General features: G+C 41.7%; 1 protein-coding gene across 4 annotated transcripts in view; it reads left to right on the forward strand.

Moving 5' to 3' along the window:
• Positions 1–20804, forward strand: part of mctp2a (multiple C2 domains, transmembrane 2a) — a 32605-nt gene that overhangs the window by 6547 nt on the left and 5254 nt on the right. For 2 of the 4 annotated variants that reach the window (XM_030135959.1, XM_030135960.1), the window contains exons 9-19: positions 2227–2403; positions 3075–3205; positions 3312–3498; positions 3749–3842; positions 3956–4058; positions 4154–4247; positions 4353–4454; positions 4538–4612; positions 4897–5016; positions 14695–14814; positions 16107–16148. In XM_030135959.1, coding sequence (XP_029991819.1) covers positions 2227–2403; positions 3075–3205; positions 3312–3498; positions 3749–3842; positions 3956–4058; positions 4154–4247; positions 4353–4454; positions 4538–4612; positions 4897–5016; positions 14695–14814; positions 16107–16148 — 1245 coding nt within the window. Of the gene's footprint in view, positions 1–2226; positions 2404–3074; positions 3206–3311; positions 3499–3748; positions 3843–3955; positions 4059–4153; positions 4248–4352; positions 4455–4537; positions 4613–4896; positions 5017–14694; positions 14815–15544; positions 15995–16106; positions 16149–20804 lie in introns of those variants that run through there. The other 2 variants (XM_030135962.1, XM_030135961.1) reach the window with 2 other exon arrangements.

The raw sequence follows: 20804 nt of genomic DNA on the forward strand, positions 1-20804 counted from the left end.
CCCTGGTATAAAACACTAGGGGGCAGTAGCTCACTGTACAATCATGCAACAAAGAATGAGGTGTATACTCAGGCTTTTGTGTGTAACCTTGGTATCAGCACAGCCTATTTCTTTTATGGTTTTATAGTGAACCTTTTTTGCAATGCATATTACTTTGCGCTGTATCATTTGCTGTGAAAAAGTACAGGACAATAATACATTCTGATCAAAACCAAAATAATAATGTTGAATTTGTTGTCATGAGAGAGCTCCTTTGATGAGTATGATAAAGCCCTGTTTGGTTTTGTAGTAAACAAAGTTCCATCTCTCCTCAAGTGGTTTTCAGTATATTGCAGCTGTAATTAGATTCAGAGCGAAATAGGAGGGTAGCTGTTTGGGACTCGCACTGCAGTGAGTGGGTTTATATTCACACCTATGTAGTCACTACATCTGTCACTGTTCAGTCTCTTGATGGTCCAGTAGACAATCTCAATTTGAAATTAGATGACAAAGGAATGAAGCCATTTTCATACACATTGTAGGTTATCCACTACAGATGGTTAAAGATACTCAAAGGGAGACTGAAATGTGTGATGGGACTCTACACAATGTTCTGCTGTTACATTTTGAAATTAGCCACAGTGCTAATTTAACAATGTAACACTGCCATTTTTCCCATTTCATTTTTGACAAACACACAGTATCTTATTGCATTTAACACCTATCCTGGAAGTGCTGAATACCCAACTCTTACAGCTCCACTCCCCCTTTTTCAGAACATCGTTTTCTCCCTCTGTGTTACCACCACAGAGACAGGGAATGGCAAGTGCCTAAGTAAAACTCTGCTGTGTGATAGTGTTTCAAACAGAGGGGGGCGTATGGGAGAAGCGTGAGGGGGGCTCTGCTGTTCGAGGCATGTTGCCAGTGTGGGATGCCTAAGATCGGCAAGGCTGATAATTCCCGGCATAGCGGGCAATAACCCAGATGTTAGGATGTAATATCACAGCTGTGGATGGACAGTGCTGAGGTACCAGCCAAATGGACCTGGGTCTGAGCTCATCGTGCTTGTCCCCATGCTGTCCCACCATATGGAAGCAATCGCACAGTCCTTTTAGGACCAGGAATAGATTCTCTTTAGGGGCCACTTACAGTTAAGTGGAATTGTTTTATTGGCCGCTGAGATAGAAATGTGTCCAAGATAAACACTTGGGATGACTTGGCTGAGGCCTGTTTTATATCGCTCCTCTACTCCCTCTGTTCCTCTTCTTTTGAAGGGGCTGATATTTATAGGGCTGTGCCTGTGGTATTCCATGTTAATTCAGGTCCCTGAGATGTGCTTTGATCCCCTCCGGATTGGGTGGCAATGTGGGTTGTGACCCCTTAGTGAAGAGGAGGGGCCGGAGTGGCAGGGGAGTTGTAGTTGGGCTGTTTGAAGCGGCGTCGCCGGGGCAGCCGAAGGAGCTGGGCAATCAAAGAGGCTAGAGCAGATTACGGTCCTGCTCTTTAATTACAGTCAGCCCTACACAACCTCTCTGCTGTTTGTTTTTAGAGCCCTGGCCTATCACCGCATGGCCTCACGGGAACTCTAACATGGAAACATATCAAGGCCTCTCTCTCTCTCTCTCTCTCTCACTCCCCCTGTGACACACGGCAGGAGAAGTGTATTATTTGCTGAGATTGTCCTTGATTTCTTAAGAATTGTCCAGCGTACATCATTGCTAGTTTAATTGCTTCACTTTAGTATATAAATGCGTTCCTTTGCTGGTTAGATTAAAACTGGATGAAATTGCCAGCGTGCAGTAAACTCCAATATTGGCCATACATACTGCATGTATGCATAATTTGCTGATGAGAGAGCTGTGTGGTTTGCATCATTACTCACTGCTGCCTGCTGTCTCTGGTGCAGTATGCCAAGTGTCCTGCCTCCCCACACTCAGTCTGGGAGCCAGTGATGAGTGGGACTGTCACAGCCAGGGACATCTGGCTGCTCGCTGACGTCCCTCTCTTCCTCTCACTCCAGGAGCCTCTGTGGTGTGGCTTGCCTGTCAGTAGAGATGTGCTAATGTGCTCCAACAGAGATGTGCTGTATAGTGTAAACCTTTGTCCTACTTTCATGCACTGTGAACATGATGAGGTGCCAGGCTCAGGCAGGAGCAGGTAAACAGAGGAGGGCACACTGAGCTTCAACACACCTAGTTATCCTTTAAAAAAAAAAAAGATTTCTTTCTGTGTATGTTTGCCCCACAGCAGAACCAGGCCACACCATTGCAACGTACAGCTGAAATGCCGAAGAACCAGATCAAGAACCAGATGTGGACAGGGGTGCTTGGTATCACCTTGGTGGAGGGGCAGGACCTGCCGCAGTATGGCCACGGGGACATCTACGTCCGCTTTCGACTTGGTGATCAGAAGTACAAGAGCAAGGTTGGTCTTCTTTTCCATCCTTCTCCTGCACTCCTTTTTCTTGTGCTCTTAATGCCTCCTCTTCATTCTTTGAGTTTTTCTTCCCAGACTCTATCTCTGACTTCCCTACTTTTCTGTCTCAGCAGGTGTCTGTCAGTGACTCACCTCCACCTTGGCTCACTGGGCCATGGCAGAGGCAGCTCATTAGACTGGGCAAAGCTGCCACTCACTTCTCCCTGTGCTTCGGGTGCTGGGCTTCATTGCCTTAATTTGCATACCCAGCATGCCCTGTTCATCTACCTGTACTTGTTGGCCTCCCCCCTGATGATTCTATGGTGCACTTGTCTTGTGTTGTCGTGTCATTTCTTTGTAAACCTCTCTGCTTTCCTCTCTGCTTGTTTGTTTGTTGAACAAAGCTGATTCTAATTGGAAGCTGTCAGTGTTTACAATCCCAGAGTGGCTACTGAGGTGTACACATACAAGCACACACAAATAGAGACACATACACAAAACACACCTCTCTTTCTCCTCTCCGCCTCGTTCTGGTTGGACTGAATGAAGACTTAATCCACCTGTCATGCAGGAGCTGCTCAGTCTGATAATGCATTAAACCTGACGTTGCGTCAAAGAGTGTATGTGTCTGTGTTTCCATGCTACTCCAAGTGCTGAATCTGTGTCTTTACTGCCCTCAGAACCTTTGCATTCAGGCCAATCCCCAGTGGAGAGAACAGTTTGACTTCAATCAGTTTGACGATAACCAGGAACCTCTGCAGGTAGAAGTGTTCTCAAAGAGAGGGAGGAAGGGTGAGGAATCATGGGGAATGTGAGTATTTCCTACTGGCTAGTGTTAATTTTTCTCACATTGGCTCTTTCACAGAAATAGTTGACCTTATGGGTTCCACTGTAACTATTTTTCTTGTGTGTATTAGGTTTGAGATTGACCTATCAAGACTTCCACTTAATGAGAGGCAGCTTTACACTCATGTGCTGGACCCAGGAAAGGGCAGGCTGGTGTTTCTGGTCACCTTGACACCCTGCTGGGGAGTCTCCATCTCTGACATGGAAAAAGCTACATTAGAAAAGAATGAAGACAGAGAGAAAATAGAGACTAAGTTTGTAAGTTTTATTTATTTTTGTATTTTTTTTTTTTTATCATTTTGGTCCTCCTGCATGTCCATAAATATAAATTCTATTGTAATATCAGCTGCTAAACTATGGAAGGTAAATACTTTGCAGATTTTCATGGGAATGTTTCAGTGACATTTCATTTATTTAGGAATATTTTGTATCTTGGTAATACAATTTAATTTGTGCTACCTCCACAATGTGTTATAATATAACTATATTTGAAATCATATGTTTTCAGAGCCTACAGAATTCACACCAGTCTATGGCAGATGTTGGCTTCCTTCAGGTCAAGGTTATAAGGGCAAACGATCTTCCTTCGACTGACTTAAATGGTAATATCCATTATAACCACAGTTAACCATTCGGGATACAGTTCTCTTGGTCATGGATTTTCATGATAGGTTTTTGATATATTTTTATATTGCTATGATTTTATCATACGTAGGTAAGAGCAACCCCTTCTGTGTTATTGAGCTTGGCAACAGCAAACTTCAAACTCATACACTCTATAAGACCCTGAATCCAGAGTGGAACAAAGCCGTTACATTGTAAGTAAAACATGTGCGAAAATAATCAGGACATCTGCTTTTCTTATCTTCTCTATTTTAATGTGGATAACATTTGTGTTTCTCTGACATTGCAGCCCCATTAAAGACATTCATGATGTGGTAGAGCTTACCGTCCTGGATGAAAATGGAGACAACTTCTTGGGGAAAGTAGCCATTCCATTACTTACTGTAAGCTTCTGAGCTACCACATTATTTGATTTACATATACAGATTGACATACCAGATAACTGAATACAATGATTCTAATGAAAATACTGTATTTTAATTAAAAAGGTTAAGAATGGGCAGCAGATATGTCTATTGTTGAAGAAAGAAGATTTGGGAAGACCAAACAAAGGAACCATCACACTAGAGCTCGAGGTTATCTATAACAAAGTACGTATCAAAGATGATGAATGTTGAGCTGAATCAAAAAAGAAGAAAATGTAGCTTAACTGCAGTTTTGTCTTTAATTTTAGGTCAGAGCTGGAATCCGAACCTTCAAACCAAAGGAGAGTAAATTAATGGAGGAAAACACAAAGTTCTCCAAAAAGGTTCAGTCAATTTTTTTTTTTTTTTCTCCTTTCATAGAATCTAGCAGATCTTTAGTGAAGGGTCACCTCACAATGCAGCAAAGTAGCCACAGTTGAACGAGACACAGCCATAGTTTAAATCGGTCATACTCAAACTAATTAGTTTAATTGCATTTTAACATCTAACTTTACACATAGCAGATATGGGACTGTAGAGCTGATTCAACCTCATTGCAGAGTCATAAACATTATGTCCAGTATCAAATGATACTAACCAGTGTTTTCCTCCAATTATTTCCCATTAGGTTCTTGCCCAGAATATATACCGGGTTCGAAAAATCAGCACAGCAGTTCTGTACACGTTACAGTACATTAAAAGCTGTTTTCAATGGGAGAGCGTGCAACGGAGTCTAATAGCCTTTCTGGTAAGTCATTGCCTCACGTTAATGAACTCTCTTTAAGCCTTGGGGCGAACAAGTTTTGTCCCATTTCATTGCAGTCCTGTTTTAACTCTTTCATTTTATGTGAATTAAATGTTGAGGGGTATCTTTGGTTTAGCCATTTTCTCTCTCTGCTAGTTTTTTTCCCATGAAAAACAATGGCTGTCTTCTGTTTTTATCCCATGCGTATGTGATGGATGTGGTTTATCCTTTAAATCAAACCCCACTTGGCTTTCCTTCAGTTCTGATGACATTAGAGTGCATTTGAAGGGGTGGGGTTTGGGCGTTTGTACATCTGACTTCATAGCAAAGCCTCCTAACCCAGGGGACGGTGTAAGGAGGATCACAGTTTCAGCTTCTTTGGGTGGAGGAGTGACAGTCTGCCTCCAAGATTTCACCCTTGTTTAAATGTCTCTGTTTAGCTGTTTTTAATGAGGGTATGTGATCTAAGGTCCTAAGCTTAAATAATCTTAAATCACCCTGTGAATCCCCCTCAGCAGAGCACATGTAATGTCATTATTAAGAGTGTACACTTGCCATGAAAGCCCTGCCAGCGCCGTGTCAGGGTGAGGAAGCGGTCACAGACAGGGTGTGTGAAGAACTCTCCTTTCACCGCCTTTCTTCTGTCTGCGCTGTCTCAGGATGACATGCAATTCATACCTGGTGTATTCTATAAGCCCTTCTCAGTGATCCTGAGGTGCAAATCCCCGCAGGCAATGGCCAGGCTCAGTGTATCACAGCCTTTAGAACAGCAAGGCACACAGACAGGCAAGCGGACACACAGACAGGAAGACAGAGAACAATGCGGGCGATTGTATAAGGATAGAGTGGGAGGCAGGCTACTATCTGGGAAAAAAAGTTGGAGCACAGAAAGAGGAAGACAGTTTGGTAAGAGTGCGGCCTATGAAAGCAGATAGCGAGTAAGTTGGAGGCATGCAGGCAGGCAGGGATATGGGTAGGAGAGCAGGAGGATAGGCAGGCTGACAGGTGACAGGTCAGCGGGATGGGGCCATCTTCTTCCACCTATAATTAGATCCTCTGCAGGCGATGGGAGTGTGTGGTGGCACACTCTAATCTTTCATTTCCACTTCTACTCACCTGCTGTTTAGAAGTACAGCACACAAATAGAGATCTTAGAATGAAGGGAAGGACTTACATGTGCGCTGTTTTCATCACTTAGTTCTTCCCAGTCTTATGTTTGTCACTTATGTGTGTCCTCTGCTTACTGTCGTAGCAAATAGTCATTTTTATTACATAGACTTCAGCAGCTCTGTCATCTTCTTACTCTTTCATTTGAAACAGCTACTCTGTTATCACACACTCTCACCAGCGCATTGGCTGATATTTTTAAAAGCATAAAGTAACAGAGTTGTTGGTGTATACCTTTGTGTGCAACGAGGTGTGCTCCGAATAGTCTAAGTATCAAAGGTGCATGATGAGAATCACCCAGACAGTGACTCATCAGCAGACTGAGAGTTCAACAAGAAAGCTTTTTTCCCTACAGTGATTCATTTTACTGTCAAGAAGCAACAAGCAAAGCAAAACATGGATATTGCTTTCAAATAATACATGGAATTGATAATATGAGGGGATAAAACTGAACTTACAATGCATCTGACAACGAGGGCAATGACAAGGTCCTAACCGACTGTCATTACAAGCCCAGTGCCATGCCACTATCCACTCGGGTGCCCCTGCTCGCTCAGGCCATCCACTGTACATCCACCTCCTCCAAGTCATCATTTGCAATTAAGTTAGTGTTTGGAGCTGTCTAAAGCAGCATGCCACCATGTGCCTTAATGAAAGCAGCTCCCACTCCTATCTTTATATCTTTAGGCAGTGGTAATAAGGTAACTGATTCAGACATTGACAGATGGCCTCTGCTTGCCTCTCAGATGTGCATAATTATACCACTAGTGTCTGCTCTTTTCCACAGTGGCAGGCAGCACAGGGCTTCTCAGGGTATGCCGGTAGGAAACGCTGCAGTGGTGGGTCTAGCTTTAATATACATTACAATACATTATTTATCACGCAGGCAGACCAGCCCTACCCTTTTACACCATATACATCCTGTAATGCATTACCGCTGCTGTGGTTTCTACTGGGACTGCGGGATGCTCGCGTAGTGCTTTACCAGGAATACTTAGCCATTATATCACTCAGTCCCACAGGCCAATTTTCTGACCTCCACACAGCATGCAGTCTACATTTTTATCCTGTTTATGTAGATTCATGTATGCATTATGAAGTGGTTGTTGGTGTGTGGTGTGTGAGGTATTCAATTTTGCTGAGGGATCGCTGCTCTGGTTCACGTTAACCAAGTGAATGGCAATGTGTTTTTTTGTTTGTTTGTTTGTTTTTTTTGGAGAAGTCTTTGTTTGTACTTAGATAAGTTTTCTATCATAAGTGGCACTCAGGGAGACTGATGCCTTATTTGGTTTTATGCGTCTGCTGAGTGCTATTCTGCGAGTTAAGACTCTGTAAGGAAGGGAAAGCTTGCAGTATTGTCACTGTATGTGAGTGCAGGAGGTTACTTGTTTATATTGTGCAATCTCATCAGCAGTGTCCACACTGTTTGAAGTTGCCTTCGATTTCCCACCAATGGGTTGCAGTTTTGAAATAGAGTCTCTCTAATTAGGTAATGTAACAAAAAATGAGAAAAAAAATCTTTCTCACGCATTTAAACAAAGTTCTGGCAAATCCTCGTAAACATTTTCATCAGTGAACGGAAATACAAACAAGAAATTTGGATTTTTTTTCCTCTGCTTGTTTATGCTACAGTAATGAGCCTAGGATCTGCGCTTTTCAAGAGTTTGACAACAGCATGTTCCTTTCTCTAAGAGAGAGAAAATGTGACAGCTAAAATCTTCATAAAATAACGGCCTTTAGATGTGCTTTTCACTAAGACTGAGCGAGATGAATGTGCTATACATCAGCAATGACTGCAGAGGGGTCACCCAGAGTTCTTTCCTGCACACAAGAAGAGGACCTGTAGATGGAGCTACAGCACTGCTGGAAACATGCAAGGAGGCGCTAAGAAGATCAGTTACTTTTCCCACTAGGAGCCATTCGTGGGAACAACTTGGAGTAAAATCCTCCATTCTGTGCATTAGACCAAGAGACACAAGTTTCTTCCACAAAAAAAAGGGAAAAAAGAAAAAAAGAGCTAAATGAGCATGTATTAGCCAGCCAAATTAATCTGTTTCAGAAGTTTAAAGTTGAGAACAATTTTGATTTAGATGAAATGGATGAAAGTTTAAAAAGACGAAGGATCATTTACACATGAAAGCTGATTTTGAGCTTTGCTGTCATTAGAGCGCTTTAAGTATTTAAGTAGAATTAATATTTTAACATATGAGGTACCTCATCTGTCAGGAATTAGACTAGAAAGAAACCTGTATACCTTATGTGAGTATTTGAACCATTTTCTTTTTGACACTGCCAGGTAGCAACCGCTTTAGACATCATTTGACAGCCTGTGAAATGCTGATTGCCTCACATCACACACTGTAAAGATGGCATTTGATGAATGTTTGATGCAGTGCAGCTGTAAACACACTTGGCAGCTGCTGCGGGCGTCTTTTTGGGCTGATAGAATCATCGTGTCCCTAGATGAGGGCAGGACAGGGTCAGATCTTGCTCCAGAGGTCTCAGGAGACCACCTGGGTAGAGCCACAGCAGTCGGGGCCATTAACCAGAACACCAGCCTGGCCCAGATCAAAGCCATAATCAGAGTTGTCATAATTGTTCTTGTTAACACTATCCCTGAAAATGAGATGCTTTGTGAGTCTTGGATCTGCTTATTTGTGGTTTACTGCATTGCAGTGTGGCCGAGCTCTTATGAGAACAGCGAGTGGACTGTGCACGCCTGTGAATTGTCTCCTTGTTTCTGCTTTGCATCTGTTTTCTCTCTGTTTGAAAAAGTTGGAGGCCATAAAGGAGTGGATTTCTTCAGTCTCTTGGGGGTTACACTCTCCATCTTCATGGCTGTGGGAGTTCTCACAGACTGTGCAGTGGGAATGTGTCTACTAGGAAAAAAAATGATGGTAGTGATGGCCAAGTGTGTATTCATGGGTTTAAGCCTGAGATCTATTAATTATTAAATAATAGGCTTTGACTGCTTGCAAACTGCTCATAAGTGCCTCCTGATTTAACACCGTATTATTATTTAGCTGCCCTGAATAGCCCTGAAATGTGTCAGTTGTCAGCTCTTGAGGTTAGCTCAATACAGTGTGTAACCTTGAGTCCTTTTTACAGTTGAAACGCTTTGCCTCTTCATAATCACCTGACACCTCAAGAAATTCTTTCCAATTTTATGCATTTATTGACATGATTTTCAGTTTAATTCACTATTATTTAGCGCTACTGAGTAGCTAAAAGTATCTTTTATTATAAACAAGTTAATTGACTTTGGATTAATATTAGCTGACTGCAAAGCATAATATGCGCTGGCACCTGAAAGAGAGTTTTTTTTTTTTTCCTGTGCATCTGTTGTTCTCTGCTGTTCTGTATTATGCGTGTTTTTATCCCAGATGAAGTATGCTCCATGTTTAACCCCAGTATCTGTGTCGTATCATAATGACTGCCTTTAACATACTCACCACCTTCCTAGTCACAGAGGACACCTCTCCCCAGGCAGCCGAGGCGGCGACCTGTCCGCCCCTGTGTGAGGCTGTTCTTGGGCCGGTCTTGGCCCCGGCGCGTTAATGTGCGTGTGAGCTGAACTGACAGGGAGAGAGAGTCCATGCCACTCCCTCCCCACCTCCCCAGGGGAAAAGGCTCGCATGGCAGATCTGTCACCCAGGAGGTCGCTCAGTGTTAACGCTCCCGACACGTATTAAACACTACTGGCCAGTGCCGGAGTACAGGGTCAGTGTAGCCACCACTGACAGGCACCACGGGTCCCTTCCGACTGCCCCGCACCAGCCTCGTATTGGCGCTACTCTGGCCCTGGCATGTGTCAGACAGGCGAGGAGACAACAGCCAGAGCTGGCCCTGTGAGCAAATGCTAATGCTTTGCCTCACACGGCTGCTCTCACTATTGCACTGTACTCTGTAGGCGTCCTTACAAGCTGTGGCATTTTCTTAACAATTTGCAATGACTTAGCTTCTGTTTACAAATCGAAATGATTATTCACTTTATTCAGTGAAATCATAGCAAAAACAACACTGCAATTTTTAATTAAACAAAAAACCTTTAATTACATCCTATTATTCATGCTTCCATTTAGTCACAGATCAAGTATTAAATTTATACTCTTTTTTAAAAAGTTTTTAGATTAAGCTATTAGACAAATTAAAGGTTAAAATTATTACACATTGTACAAAATGAACTACCTAATTTGATGCAAATGTCAGTATATCTGATTCCTACAACATTATTTAATTGTTACATACTCCTGAAATGCTGAAACTATTTTCTCCCCACTGAAGGAGGGACATGAGGTTTGCTGCTTTTTTGCTCCCACTCGAATGTTGCCTCTTTCTTTCTCCCTCTCTTCCTCTCTTCTGGCTCTTTCTCACTCTCACTCTCAGTCGATAAGACTTGAGCAGAGCGTATGTGAAATATTTATTCAGCGTTAGCTCAGAGCACCATGGCTGCCCACACACTCTACCTGCCCCGAAGAGAAATCTTATCTGCGCTTCCTCTGCCTCTGACACCCCCTGAAAGCCTGTCCCCAACACTGGCCCGAGCTCAACACAAATTACATGTCTCATTGCTCTGCGTTTACAGCTACTTTAAAGCCTGCCGCTGCTGTACCCAGCATAAGCCCTCAGCCAGACTCAGTTTCAAAAAAAAAAAAAAAAAAAAAAAAAAAAAAACTGGATGAGCTGAGCTGTTACATCTGCCTTTGATTCATTATTAATCTCTAATTTTGTATTTTAATTTAGGAATTAAAGCTGAATTATTTCAATGGCTGTAATTTCACCCATAAAAATATCTTTACAGTAAGTCCGTGTGAGATTTTGCGCATTTTTTTTTTTGGTAAATGTTAATAATTCTGATCGTTTTTATTTATTTACCGCATGCTTCTATGCTCATTCTTTTGTCCCCTTTTGTGCCTCTCACACACTCAAACACACACACATAACCACACACAGAGATACACAAACCCTGCAGCTTGTAGTCAGTCTTGTTAAACTCTCTCAGTATATGTTCACGTAATCTGGCACCCGTCCACAGCCCCCATGACTGACCCTCATAATGCTGGCTGGCGTCCTTCTCGCTTTGTTTAGCTTTCCAAGTGGAGTGCAACTAAAGAGAAGTAGTGAAAATACAGCCAAGATTAAATCTTCAGTGTTTTCTGACTCTAGATAGTCCCTAAAAATAAGGGTATTTTTGAAATGTACCATTAAAAGCATGTTTTAACAGAAAATATCATATTGTATGGCCTCATATTCTATGACATCGCGCTACTTTGGCTCATTAACAGCATTATGTGTGTTATACTGATGTGACGCCTGTATTTATAGCATGTCTGCTGTAGAATATAAGCATTTGGCTGCTTTACAGTCTGGTCGTATGTCTGCCAGTCAGTAGTTTGGGTTGGTAGACTGGGCCACCCCCTCTTCTGTTAATCAATTTACAGGATAGTAGAAACTCTTATAGTGCATGTCTTTGTCCCTTTGTTCCTGCTGCGATCCCTTCTCCCTCTCCTGGGAGAGTGTGGGTGGTGGGAGCTGCCATGCTTGCTCAGCTTTAAGTTATTTTATTCACACTTTTAATCGCTGAGTGCTTTATTATTAGGTGCTGGATTCTGCTGGCCAGGGGATCTGCATGAGAAGGCGCAGAATGCATTTAGTGGAATCATATTAATGGCACTATAAAACAAATCTGTCAGGCTGTTCTTAACCCTGCTGGCAGAATTGCTCTGCCCAGGGTTGCCCCCTTCCTCAAGCGCTTACAGGTGGCTAAGAAGAGTGCATCTCCATCATCTACTCCACCATGTGCTAATAGTTTTATTAATTCATTCTTTTTTCTCCCCAGGCACCCTGCGCATAATCATACAGACATTTTTCAGCTAAATGGTGTTTGTCAAGGGAGGTTTCTTACATTAGAGACACTCCTCCCAGACATACAAACTAACACTTTTTCAATTGCAAGTCGTTTGTTATCCAGTTCTGCTGTGTGTAAACCTAAAAGCCCAGGTAGATCATTAATAATTACCGATCTTGCTTTTGTTTGTGTCTTTATGTCCTTTTTCGTTAAATAAATGACTGTTTTCTTGCTCGTGTAACATTTTAACACTATAGTGCTTATGTAGTTCAAGGTTTTTCATGTCATGGGCAATTTGTTGACAGATTAGAAAATGTGCAGACAGGGCCGTACGACTGATATGGAACTTATCTTTGAAGGCAATTAAAATGTTGATGATTTTTTATACAAATTTACACTTATGCATGAAAGGTTGCACTTTTGTCCAACATGTCCTTTAATCACTCAGCCACTTGCTAATAAAACATAAACCACTTAGTGGTGAATTAGTTCTGTCTCCATTTCACAGGAATGTGAGGAGACAAGGGGAAGTTATAGTGCTGCCTCTGCTCATTACTGTGGGATATCTGATGGCAAAGTCTGTGCACCTGAGTGGAGGAATCTGAGAGGTTTTCCCAGATGTTTCTCTCCATCGTTTTTTATTAGTGTTAAAAAAGCATGTAAATCCTGAACACATGGGCTGACATACCATGAGGGAGGAATTGAGAGGATATTTCTGACAGTTTTGGTTTATACCCTCATTTAAGCACTCAGTTTAGACACAAGGCATTGTATTTCTGTAGGCTTTTATCTTGTCCACTGAGCCAGAACGCGGTGAGCAGAAATTTGCATTAGTGGGCGATTATGAATACCTGTGACAGATTCTCTCTGCCGGCTCCCTGGGCGGAAATGAATTGGCTCCCTCTGTTGACTTGCACAGGAAGACAGAGACCAAGCAATTAGACTTTAGTGGTTAATGTAGCAGCTTTTGCAGGGAGGGCAAGGAGGTTCAACATTCCTGCTGGGCTCATGTCAGTTTTCAGGCACATTTCCCACCTTTTCTTTTCCTTTTTTTATGAGAATACTGGGAATATGACAAGCTACCTGTCCACCAGCGAGCTGAATTCCTCTGGGGTGAGGGGAGCGTCGCTTTAGAATCGCCTCATGGGAACTGAGGTGACAACACATGACGTAGGTTATTCATAACAGAGAGGAGATGTACTGCAGCTACCTCTGCACATCATGCATATTCATTGTTTATCTTTTTTATCCCCCCACCAGTTCTAGTTTGTTGCTGTATAATTCAAATGAGCTCATATATATATTTATATATAAAATAACAGTATCATATTGTTCATATTGTTTATTCCTTAACGTCTTGGTTGTCCTGCTGAGTTTCTGCATGATGCTTCAGCTCACCCACCATCTCCCAGGTTGTATTGAAGGATAATAAGCTGTACAGTGGTGAAGCCCAGGGCAGTTGGGTCACAGTGTTGTCTGCATTACTCATGGTTCACGTTTCCCTGGTGGCCTTTTGAACCTAGGCCTGGTGTGTCAGTAGGTAGACTGGCCCCTAGAGCAACATGCACCAACTCTGCATGGCTGCTATGACAGAAGCAGTCTGCTGTTTACAGGCCTGCCACCGGGGCCTGAAGGCCTCAGCACTTCACATCCTGTCTCGTACTTAACTCGAACATATTGTTCATAGTCTAAGCAGCCTCCAGCTCTTTGAACCTCGACTGCACAGTTCTGTTATTGCATGGGTCGAGTATAGCAGTTACATTTAAGGAAAGAAACTTCAGAAAAAGTAGAAAAAGTAGAGTGGATGTAACTGTCGTGAAGGATGCATTAATTATAGAAAATGTCATATAAAAGTGTGAGAAAAAATTTACATTGCGAAACATGTCTGTGTAAGTAAGAGTGGACCATATGTCGGGTGTATTGGCACATAATCACATTATAATAGATTTTAAGATTCAACTTGCTGTGGGGGACATTTTTATTTCATCCCTGTCAACCTGCTGGTGTGATCCTCCTCACACATTCCTGATAATTTCAGTTGGAGACAGACTCATTAGGCTGTCACTAAATGGGTTTAAATGCAGCCGTCCAATTAGTGCTCCGCTGTGAAATGCAGTGGGTGTTGTGCAACGTGCTTAGCATCACTCCTTTACAGAATTATGAGGGATTACTCATTCAGTGTGATCCATCTTATTTCTACGAGGGGTCTTGGCTTTTCTCAGTATCATCGCCACAGAGGGGGTAAATGTTGCAAATGCTTCTCCAGTTGCCATATGTGCCTCGTCAGAGAGTCTCACTGCCTCCGAATCTAAGAGGATTTGATGTGCTAGTTAAAAGACAGCATACCATGCCTATCCATGTCATACTTTCTGTTTAGCAGTAAGGCACTCTGCCAGCTCAGTGTTATTGGTGTATATAAATAGGATTTCAAGATATTAAAAGTTGTCCCTGTATGTCTGTTACTTTCAAACCACTAAGAGTAAAATCTGTTGCCATCGGCTGTAAATCTCAAAGGCTTTACAGTCTGTAGTGCTTTTCATGAGATTTAGGATGTGGTTAAATCCGTTTTGTTTTGGGAACAGCCTTGCTGAGATTTGAAAGCTGGGTGAGGTGGGATATGATGAGATGTGGTTTGCATTACGCCCCGTCCTCTCCTGTTTCCTCAGATCTTCGTTGTGACAGTGTGGCACTGGGAGCTCTTCATGCTGCCCCTCTTCCTGCTCCTCCTCATCGGCTGGAACTACTTCCAGCTCTCCACAGGGAAGGCCAATTCACACCAGGACCTGGTGAGTGACAGAACAGTAGAAACAGTATGTTTCATAGCAAACACTGTAACTGTATGTTAAACCATTTATCCTCTGTACTACTGTACACCAGAAGGTGGTGAAATTGATCTGGATTCACACCTTCAGTTTTCTATTGTATTTCACATGAGCACTTTATCAACTGAACTCCATTTCACCGAGAAAATACTCTCAAAAACTGGTCTACAACAGTCACCTCAGGATATTATAAACACGACAAAAACACATCTTTCTGCAGTGAAATACTGAATGAATGAAATCTTGGTACATACACAGCATCATTTTAACATCAGTTGTCCAGTGTTAAAAAGTGCAGATATACTGACTATGTAATGTAATGAAATGAGCAGAAAATACAAGAGCTCTTACATAAAACACCAATACAGTACAATTGATTGTGGCAGCACTCTGCATGTTGCAGAGCTGGTTAGACTACTTCCTTCATTGTCTCCAGAGGCCCATTAAAACATCAAGCAGCAAGAAACCACTGAAAGTAAATTCCTATAAATGTTTGTGTAGCATACAGTCAGTTGATGTAGTTTTACCACATCTGTACATCTGTAGGCAGGACTACAGCTCCAGCTTTCTCCGCAACATATTACTATCTTCTCTCGGTCTACTGTTATGGAAATGATGTTGTGCCCTACACATGTCTGTGAAGGTTAATGCTGTTCACACTTCTGACTGCCCCCTAATTTCACTGTGTTGTAAGCCTTCTCACCGGCCAGCCAGGGGCCTTGCCTGCTCACACGCCTCCCTAAAGCAACATCCCAGGCCCGGTGATTGTGTTTGTGGTTGCTGGCAAAGATGCAGTCCCTGGGCAATGTTAAAGCCCGGGCTTACCCTCATATCCAGTGTGGAGACTCTGTCACCCCTTTGTGACCCTCTGGCCGGCAATGACACAGCTCTGTTCCCAGGCAATGTCACAGCGTGCACCACAGTGGGGTCAGGGATGACTTGATACAAAGTGATCTAGGCAACAGCATCCAAATTAAATGTGTTTTTTTCTTTTCTCTTTCTGTTTTTCTGTGTGCTTATGTTGTGGAGAAATGAGATTGCTTTGGTGTGACAGTGCTCTTGTGAGGAAGGCCCTCTTTCACCTCTCCTTTTGTGTGAGGTCACCCCTGTGATGCAGTCTCTATGGAAACAAGCCTCTCCCAATAGGGGTGAATGTACTCAAAGAAAATTTCATTACTAGGTGTTTGTTAAAAATGCTCCAGTGCCCACATGTCCCGTTCGTTTGAAATCACCCTCTACCCTTTATTTTCTCTTAGGTGAACATGAGCATGGGTGACGACGAAGAAGAAGAGGAAAAGGTATTTTATCTTGTCTCTTTGTAACATTTAAAGGGATAATATGTGTCTGTGAAATACATCAGCCTCACTTTTCAAAACAAATATGAATATATTTTTATAGCCTTCCATCAATAATGTTAATGTTTTAACATTCATAGTGAATTCACTCTGTGTTTTGTGCAGAAAAGTTTTTTTTCCACATATCAAAAACATGAACAGTATTTCTTTTTATTTCTCTGATATTCCTTTGCTGAAAACCCCAAGGTTAAGCACCTAACAATAGGTGAAGGTTTGAAATATCTTCCTCATTCACACATTGAGTACTTCTCACATTATACATCAAGGTTATTGTAGTAAACTTCAGCTAGAACAAAAACTAACAGTGTAAAAATGACTTTATCTGAAATTAAAATAAAAATCAATGTTCTCAAAAGCACCTATCTAAATAATCTACATTGAAGTATACAGAGTAAGCTAAGCAACAGAAATGAAAGATCAGCTTTATTTTCATCTCCCCCTAATGTTACTCATAGTGTGCATAAATAAAAAGTATATTAATAAAGTTAGTCAATTATAGTTTTTTAAATCATATTTGTGGTCATGCATTTCTACCTCCTACCTTTTTCAGCTTCTGTAAATCTAGAAATCAAAAGTTCATACAGTCATAATATGTGAAAATGAAAACACCATAACACCATATTTATATAAAAATAAAACTAGTCAGTTACTCAAAATAAAAATAAAACTATATATGTGCCAAAAAACCAAACACTAGAATAACAATGACATATGTATTAATAGACATATAATAGTTGGTATAGTTTGTTCAGCAGTAATCAGTGAATTGAGATTGTAGATGTTTACCAGTTGTCGTGTTTTTGCATTTTCCCTGACAGGTGTACAGACGTAAACTCCTCTTTTTTGCATCTGTGCATTATGTGAAGCTGCAGCACAAGCCATATGAAATAACAATTTACAGTGAATACATTTGCATCTACAAAAAGTTCACTTCAGTAAATGGGGATTGTCTGGTACTATGCAGTAGACAGGCTTGTTTCTAGTTTGGAATAATACAGTCACTACCTGGATGCAGCCCAAATGAGGTCAGCATCCGCGCAACAGTTGTAGCATGTATCTCTTTGTGCTATTCCTACAACTACTGAGACCCGCAGCCATTTGAAAATCTATGAATCAAATTTAAACAGCCCAACTTTTGGAATAATTTTGTATCATCAGTGTCTAAATAAAACTGTCTGGTTGGGAATGATGTTTTCATGCCAGAACAAATGAACAGAATGTGATAACACAGCAGTAAACTTATACTCTGCCCCAAAGGTTATCCACCCTTTTCACTGGTTCGTTTGTAAGAAACCATAAACGCTGATGTTTATTAATATTAATATATCTCTCTAGTGTGTTGTGGAAAGCAAAGCAACAGGAAATCTTTAAGTAGCTTGAAAATTATACTTCCCCTCAGCACATAATATTCAATTATACTCATCCGACTGTTTTCTGTATTTAAGGAAGAGTTAACAGGGATGTGTATTATTGCTTTATGGCAATGAAGTGTGGAACTAACGCAAAGCCTCCAAGCAATGACCCTTGTGCTGCGTGTCTAGGCCCAGGATTCATATCCATAATGCGCTCAATATATTCTGTTGTGATGACCTGGGGCTTCAAAAAAGCCAGTTTCTTTTAAAAACACAGGCACATCCACCAAATCCTGTCTGAACGGATGGGCTAATTCACAGATGAAACTTGCATGATTTGTCTGCACACATAGAGAGAGAGAAGCTGCACGGGCTATTTTTGTAAGTAATAGACAAAATAGCCCTTAAACAAACAGCAGTGATGATAAAATATACGGTTCTTATGACTACTGAATCAAATAGAATTACCTTTATGCACTAAATGTAATAGGAGAGCTTTAAAGTGATCATCTTTGTTTATACAGTAAAATTGCCATATATAACAGAATATGGAAATAGCAGCTTCTTCTCAGTGCACCGTATGTGTTTCAGAACTAAAGCTTTACCTCTTAAAGCTTTTTGAAAGGTTTTCTATGAACCTCCTAAGCCCTTTCACACTCCGAGGAAATGAAATATCTCCTTTCATTTACTAATTAAGCAGTCACCCGTGTTTGTTTTAAGCTGTCAGCTTTAATTTAAAGTGGCTTATTTGAAAGTCTTGTTATGGTCTCGCTGTCACTTGAATGTGATATCATGCAGTTAGATCAAGCAGTGTAGCTTTACACCTCCTATCAAAGTCTTCTTTAAAAATATTTGGGGTTAAAGAGTGATCAGTGTTAAATTTGATAGCTTCAAAGCCTGTAGTTTTTTTTCCCCCCAGTCTTCCCCCCTAACATGTGAATAAAGGCTTTTCCCTCCGAGAAGGTTATGATTACCACTCAAATATGTTTTTATCCCCCCTTTTTTCCCCATGAGGAGGGAAATATGTAAACCTCAGACAGAGCACAGAGAATGTGAAGGCATGACGCTAAAGAGAGACGAAAGGCAAGGCAGTGTTACAGCAGTATAATACAGAACAGATTCTCAGCCTGTGAACAAATCTGTCCTCAGGGAAAGAGACGGCTTACAAATTATACGTGGGCAAAGTGACTTCCCTTTGGCCTTAGGTATCAATTGTGCAGATAGACAATATTTAATCATAACATAAAGAAGCAGAGAGGCAAAACAAGTCAGTAGATCTCCAATAGAAATGAACAGGGAAGATGAAACAGCCCATTTGTTGCCTCGCGGCTGGCAGCGCTGGTCTGGGGTTGACTTGCTCCCAGAGCCTGACCCAGGGGAGTTGTTGGGGGGGGGGGGTGAGGAGGTGGTATGCGGGTGCTAGACTGGGCTTGGGGGTTATTCCATCTCTCACCCGATAGTCCACAGTCACCGCTGGGTCTCCTTGAACGCAGCAGTCAGACAGACTAGCCATGTCATGATCTCTGGTGTGCATTATGAGATCTATAGCACAGGCACCCACCACCACATTAAAGCCCCTCAGAGCTCTGTGTTTTATCCTCCGTGTGAGATAATTTGCCAAGTACACAGGTGTTTTTTCTTCATTTAGTCTGACTTTTTATCTTTGTTGGTAAAGTCACTATAAAAATATTCAGTTGGAAATTCAGGTTTGGCAGCGTTTATTCTAATTAAAATCATGCTAAATGAGCTTTTTCCAGCCTTTGATAACACTCCACATGTCTCTGAGAGCATGTTTACCTTTGTGCGGAGATCATATTGGTTCTCCATTACCGCACCTAAAAGGAAGCTTTTACAATTTTATGTGAAATGAGAATATGATTTCACACAGGTTTTCCAATCAGCAGACATTTAGGATTCATTTAGTCCATCCCCAGTTTGCCAATCTTTTTCCATTTCAGAAGGAAATCTTTTATTTATTTTTGTTTTCTGTGCATAGTGGTACATGGCGAAAAGAGAAATGAACAAAGATGAAAAAAAAAAAAGAAAAGCATCAAATGATTAACATAGGAGGGACTTCATTTTTGTTCGTTAAGGAGATGGGGGATTTCAAAAAATCTTAAAGGAGATGGAACATGATAATCATGAGAGCTCTGCCTCTTGATGCGTACTTCAGAGTACATCTATTTGTCTGTTTTCTTTTTTTATGATATGAAAGCCAATATGATTTCTCCTTTTCTTGTGAGAGCCTTTCTGGCTAAATTTATCCCGCATGTGTACCCATTGCAGTTAAATAATACTTCATATGTTATTAGATTTGAATTCTAAATCATGTAATTGGGTCACTTAAACAAGTTAAAATGGAAATATGAAAAGAAACGTGAGTCTAACTGATGAGGCTCCACACTGAGTGAGCTACCATTTCTCAATGCTTGGCTCTACGGGTCCATCAGCAGCTCAGCGACGCAAATTGTAATGGCTTTTAGCAGACTATAACTGTATCCCTACTTTCAAAATAAACTTACAATAAAGAGTTCAATTAACACCTGGTGTAGAGTCTCGGACACGCTGGAAGGTTTGCTCACTCTCCCACCCATCTAGTATTGTAGAGTACAGCGAGATGATGCATAACACAGATAGTCCTCTCTCCCCCTGATGAGACCAGGAGATGTTAATCTCAAAGAAAGCATATTTGTGATACTTTTTCCTTTTTTGGACAGTGCAGTGCCTCCAGTGTCTGTCCAGATCTTCGCCCAGTGGGGGAGGCTCTGCTAGTGTGGGAATTGCTCTCTTCCTGCGCCTTTCGTGGAGGCGAGCGGGCCTGACAGTGGGGAGTCTCTGTGTGCTGGCAGACAGTGTGTTCCCAGGGGTTGCCTCATGAAGCTCTGATAAAGGCATTCTGTCTGGACCCTGTCAATGCACACAGGCTTCGGCTTCGGCTGACTTGTAACATAAACATATAGACATCCTCAAGCCTCCTGTTAGGGTCCATCAGAGCGCCCTCCCCCAACAATCTCATTCCCTTTCTCCCTCTCACTCTTCCTCTCCTACCCTCCTCTCTGTCATCATTCCTGTCATTATTTCCTCCTTTTGATGTGAGGCTTCTCAGCCCTCTTTAGCTTGTGTTACTTGTGTTATCTACAGTGACTCCTCTGCTTCTGGAAGGCTTCACACTCGTGCTTATTTCCAGCCTTGATAGGATCACATTTATTTCATTTTGAGACAGACCGAACCCTCCCAACCCTTCACA

The sequence above is a fragment of the Sphaeramia orbicularis genome, chromosome 6 (genome assembly GCF_902148855.1).
Source record: "Sphaeramia orbicularis chromosome 6, fSphaOr1.1, whole genome shotgun sequence".
Lineage (NCBI taxonomy): Eukaryota > Metazoa > Chordata > Actinopteri > Kurtiformes > Apogonidae > Sphaeramia > Sphaeramia orbicularis.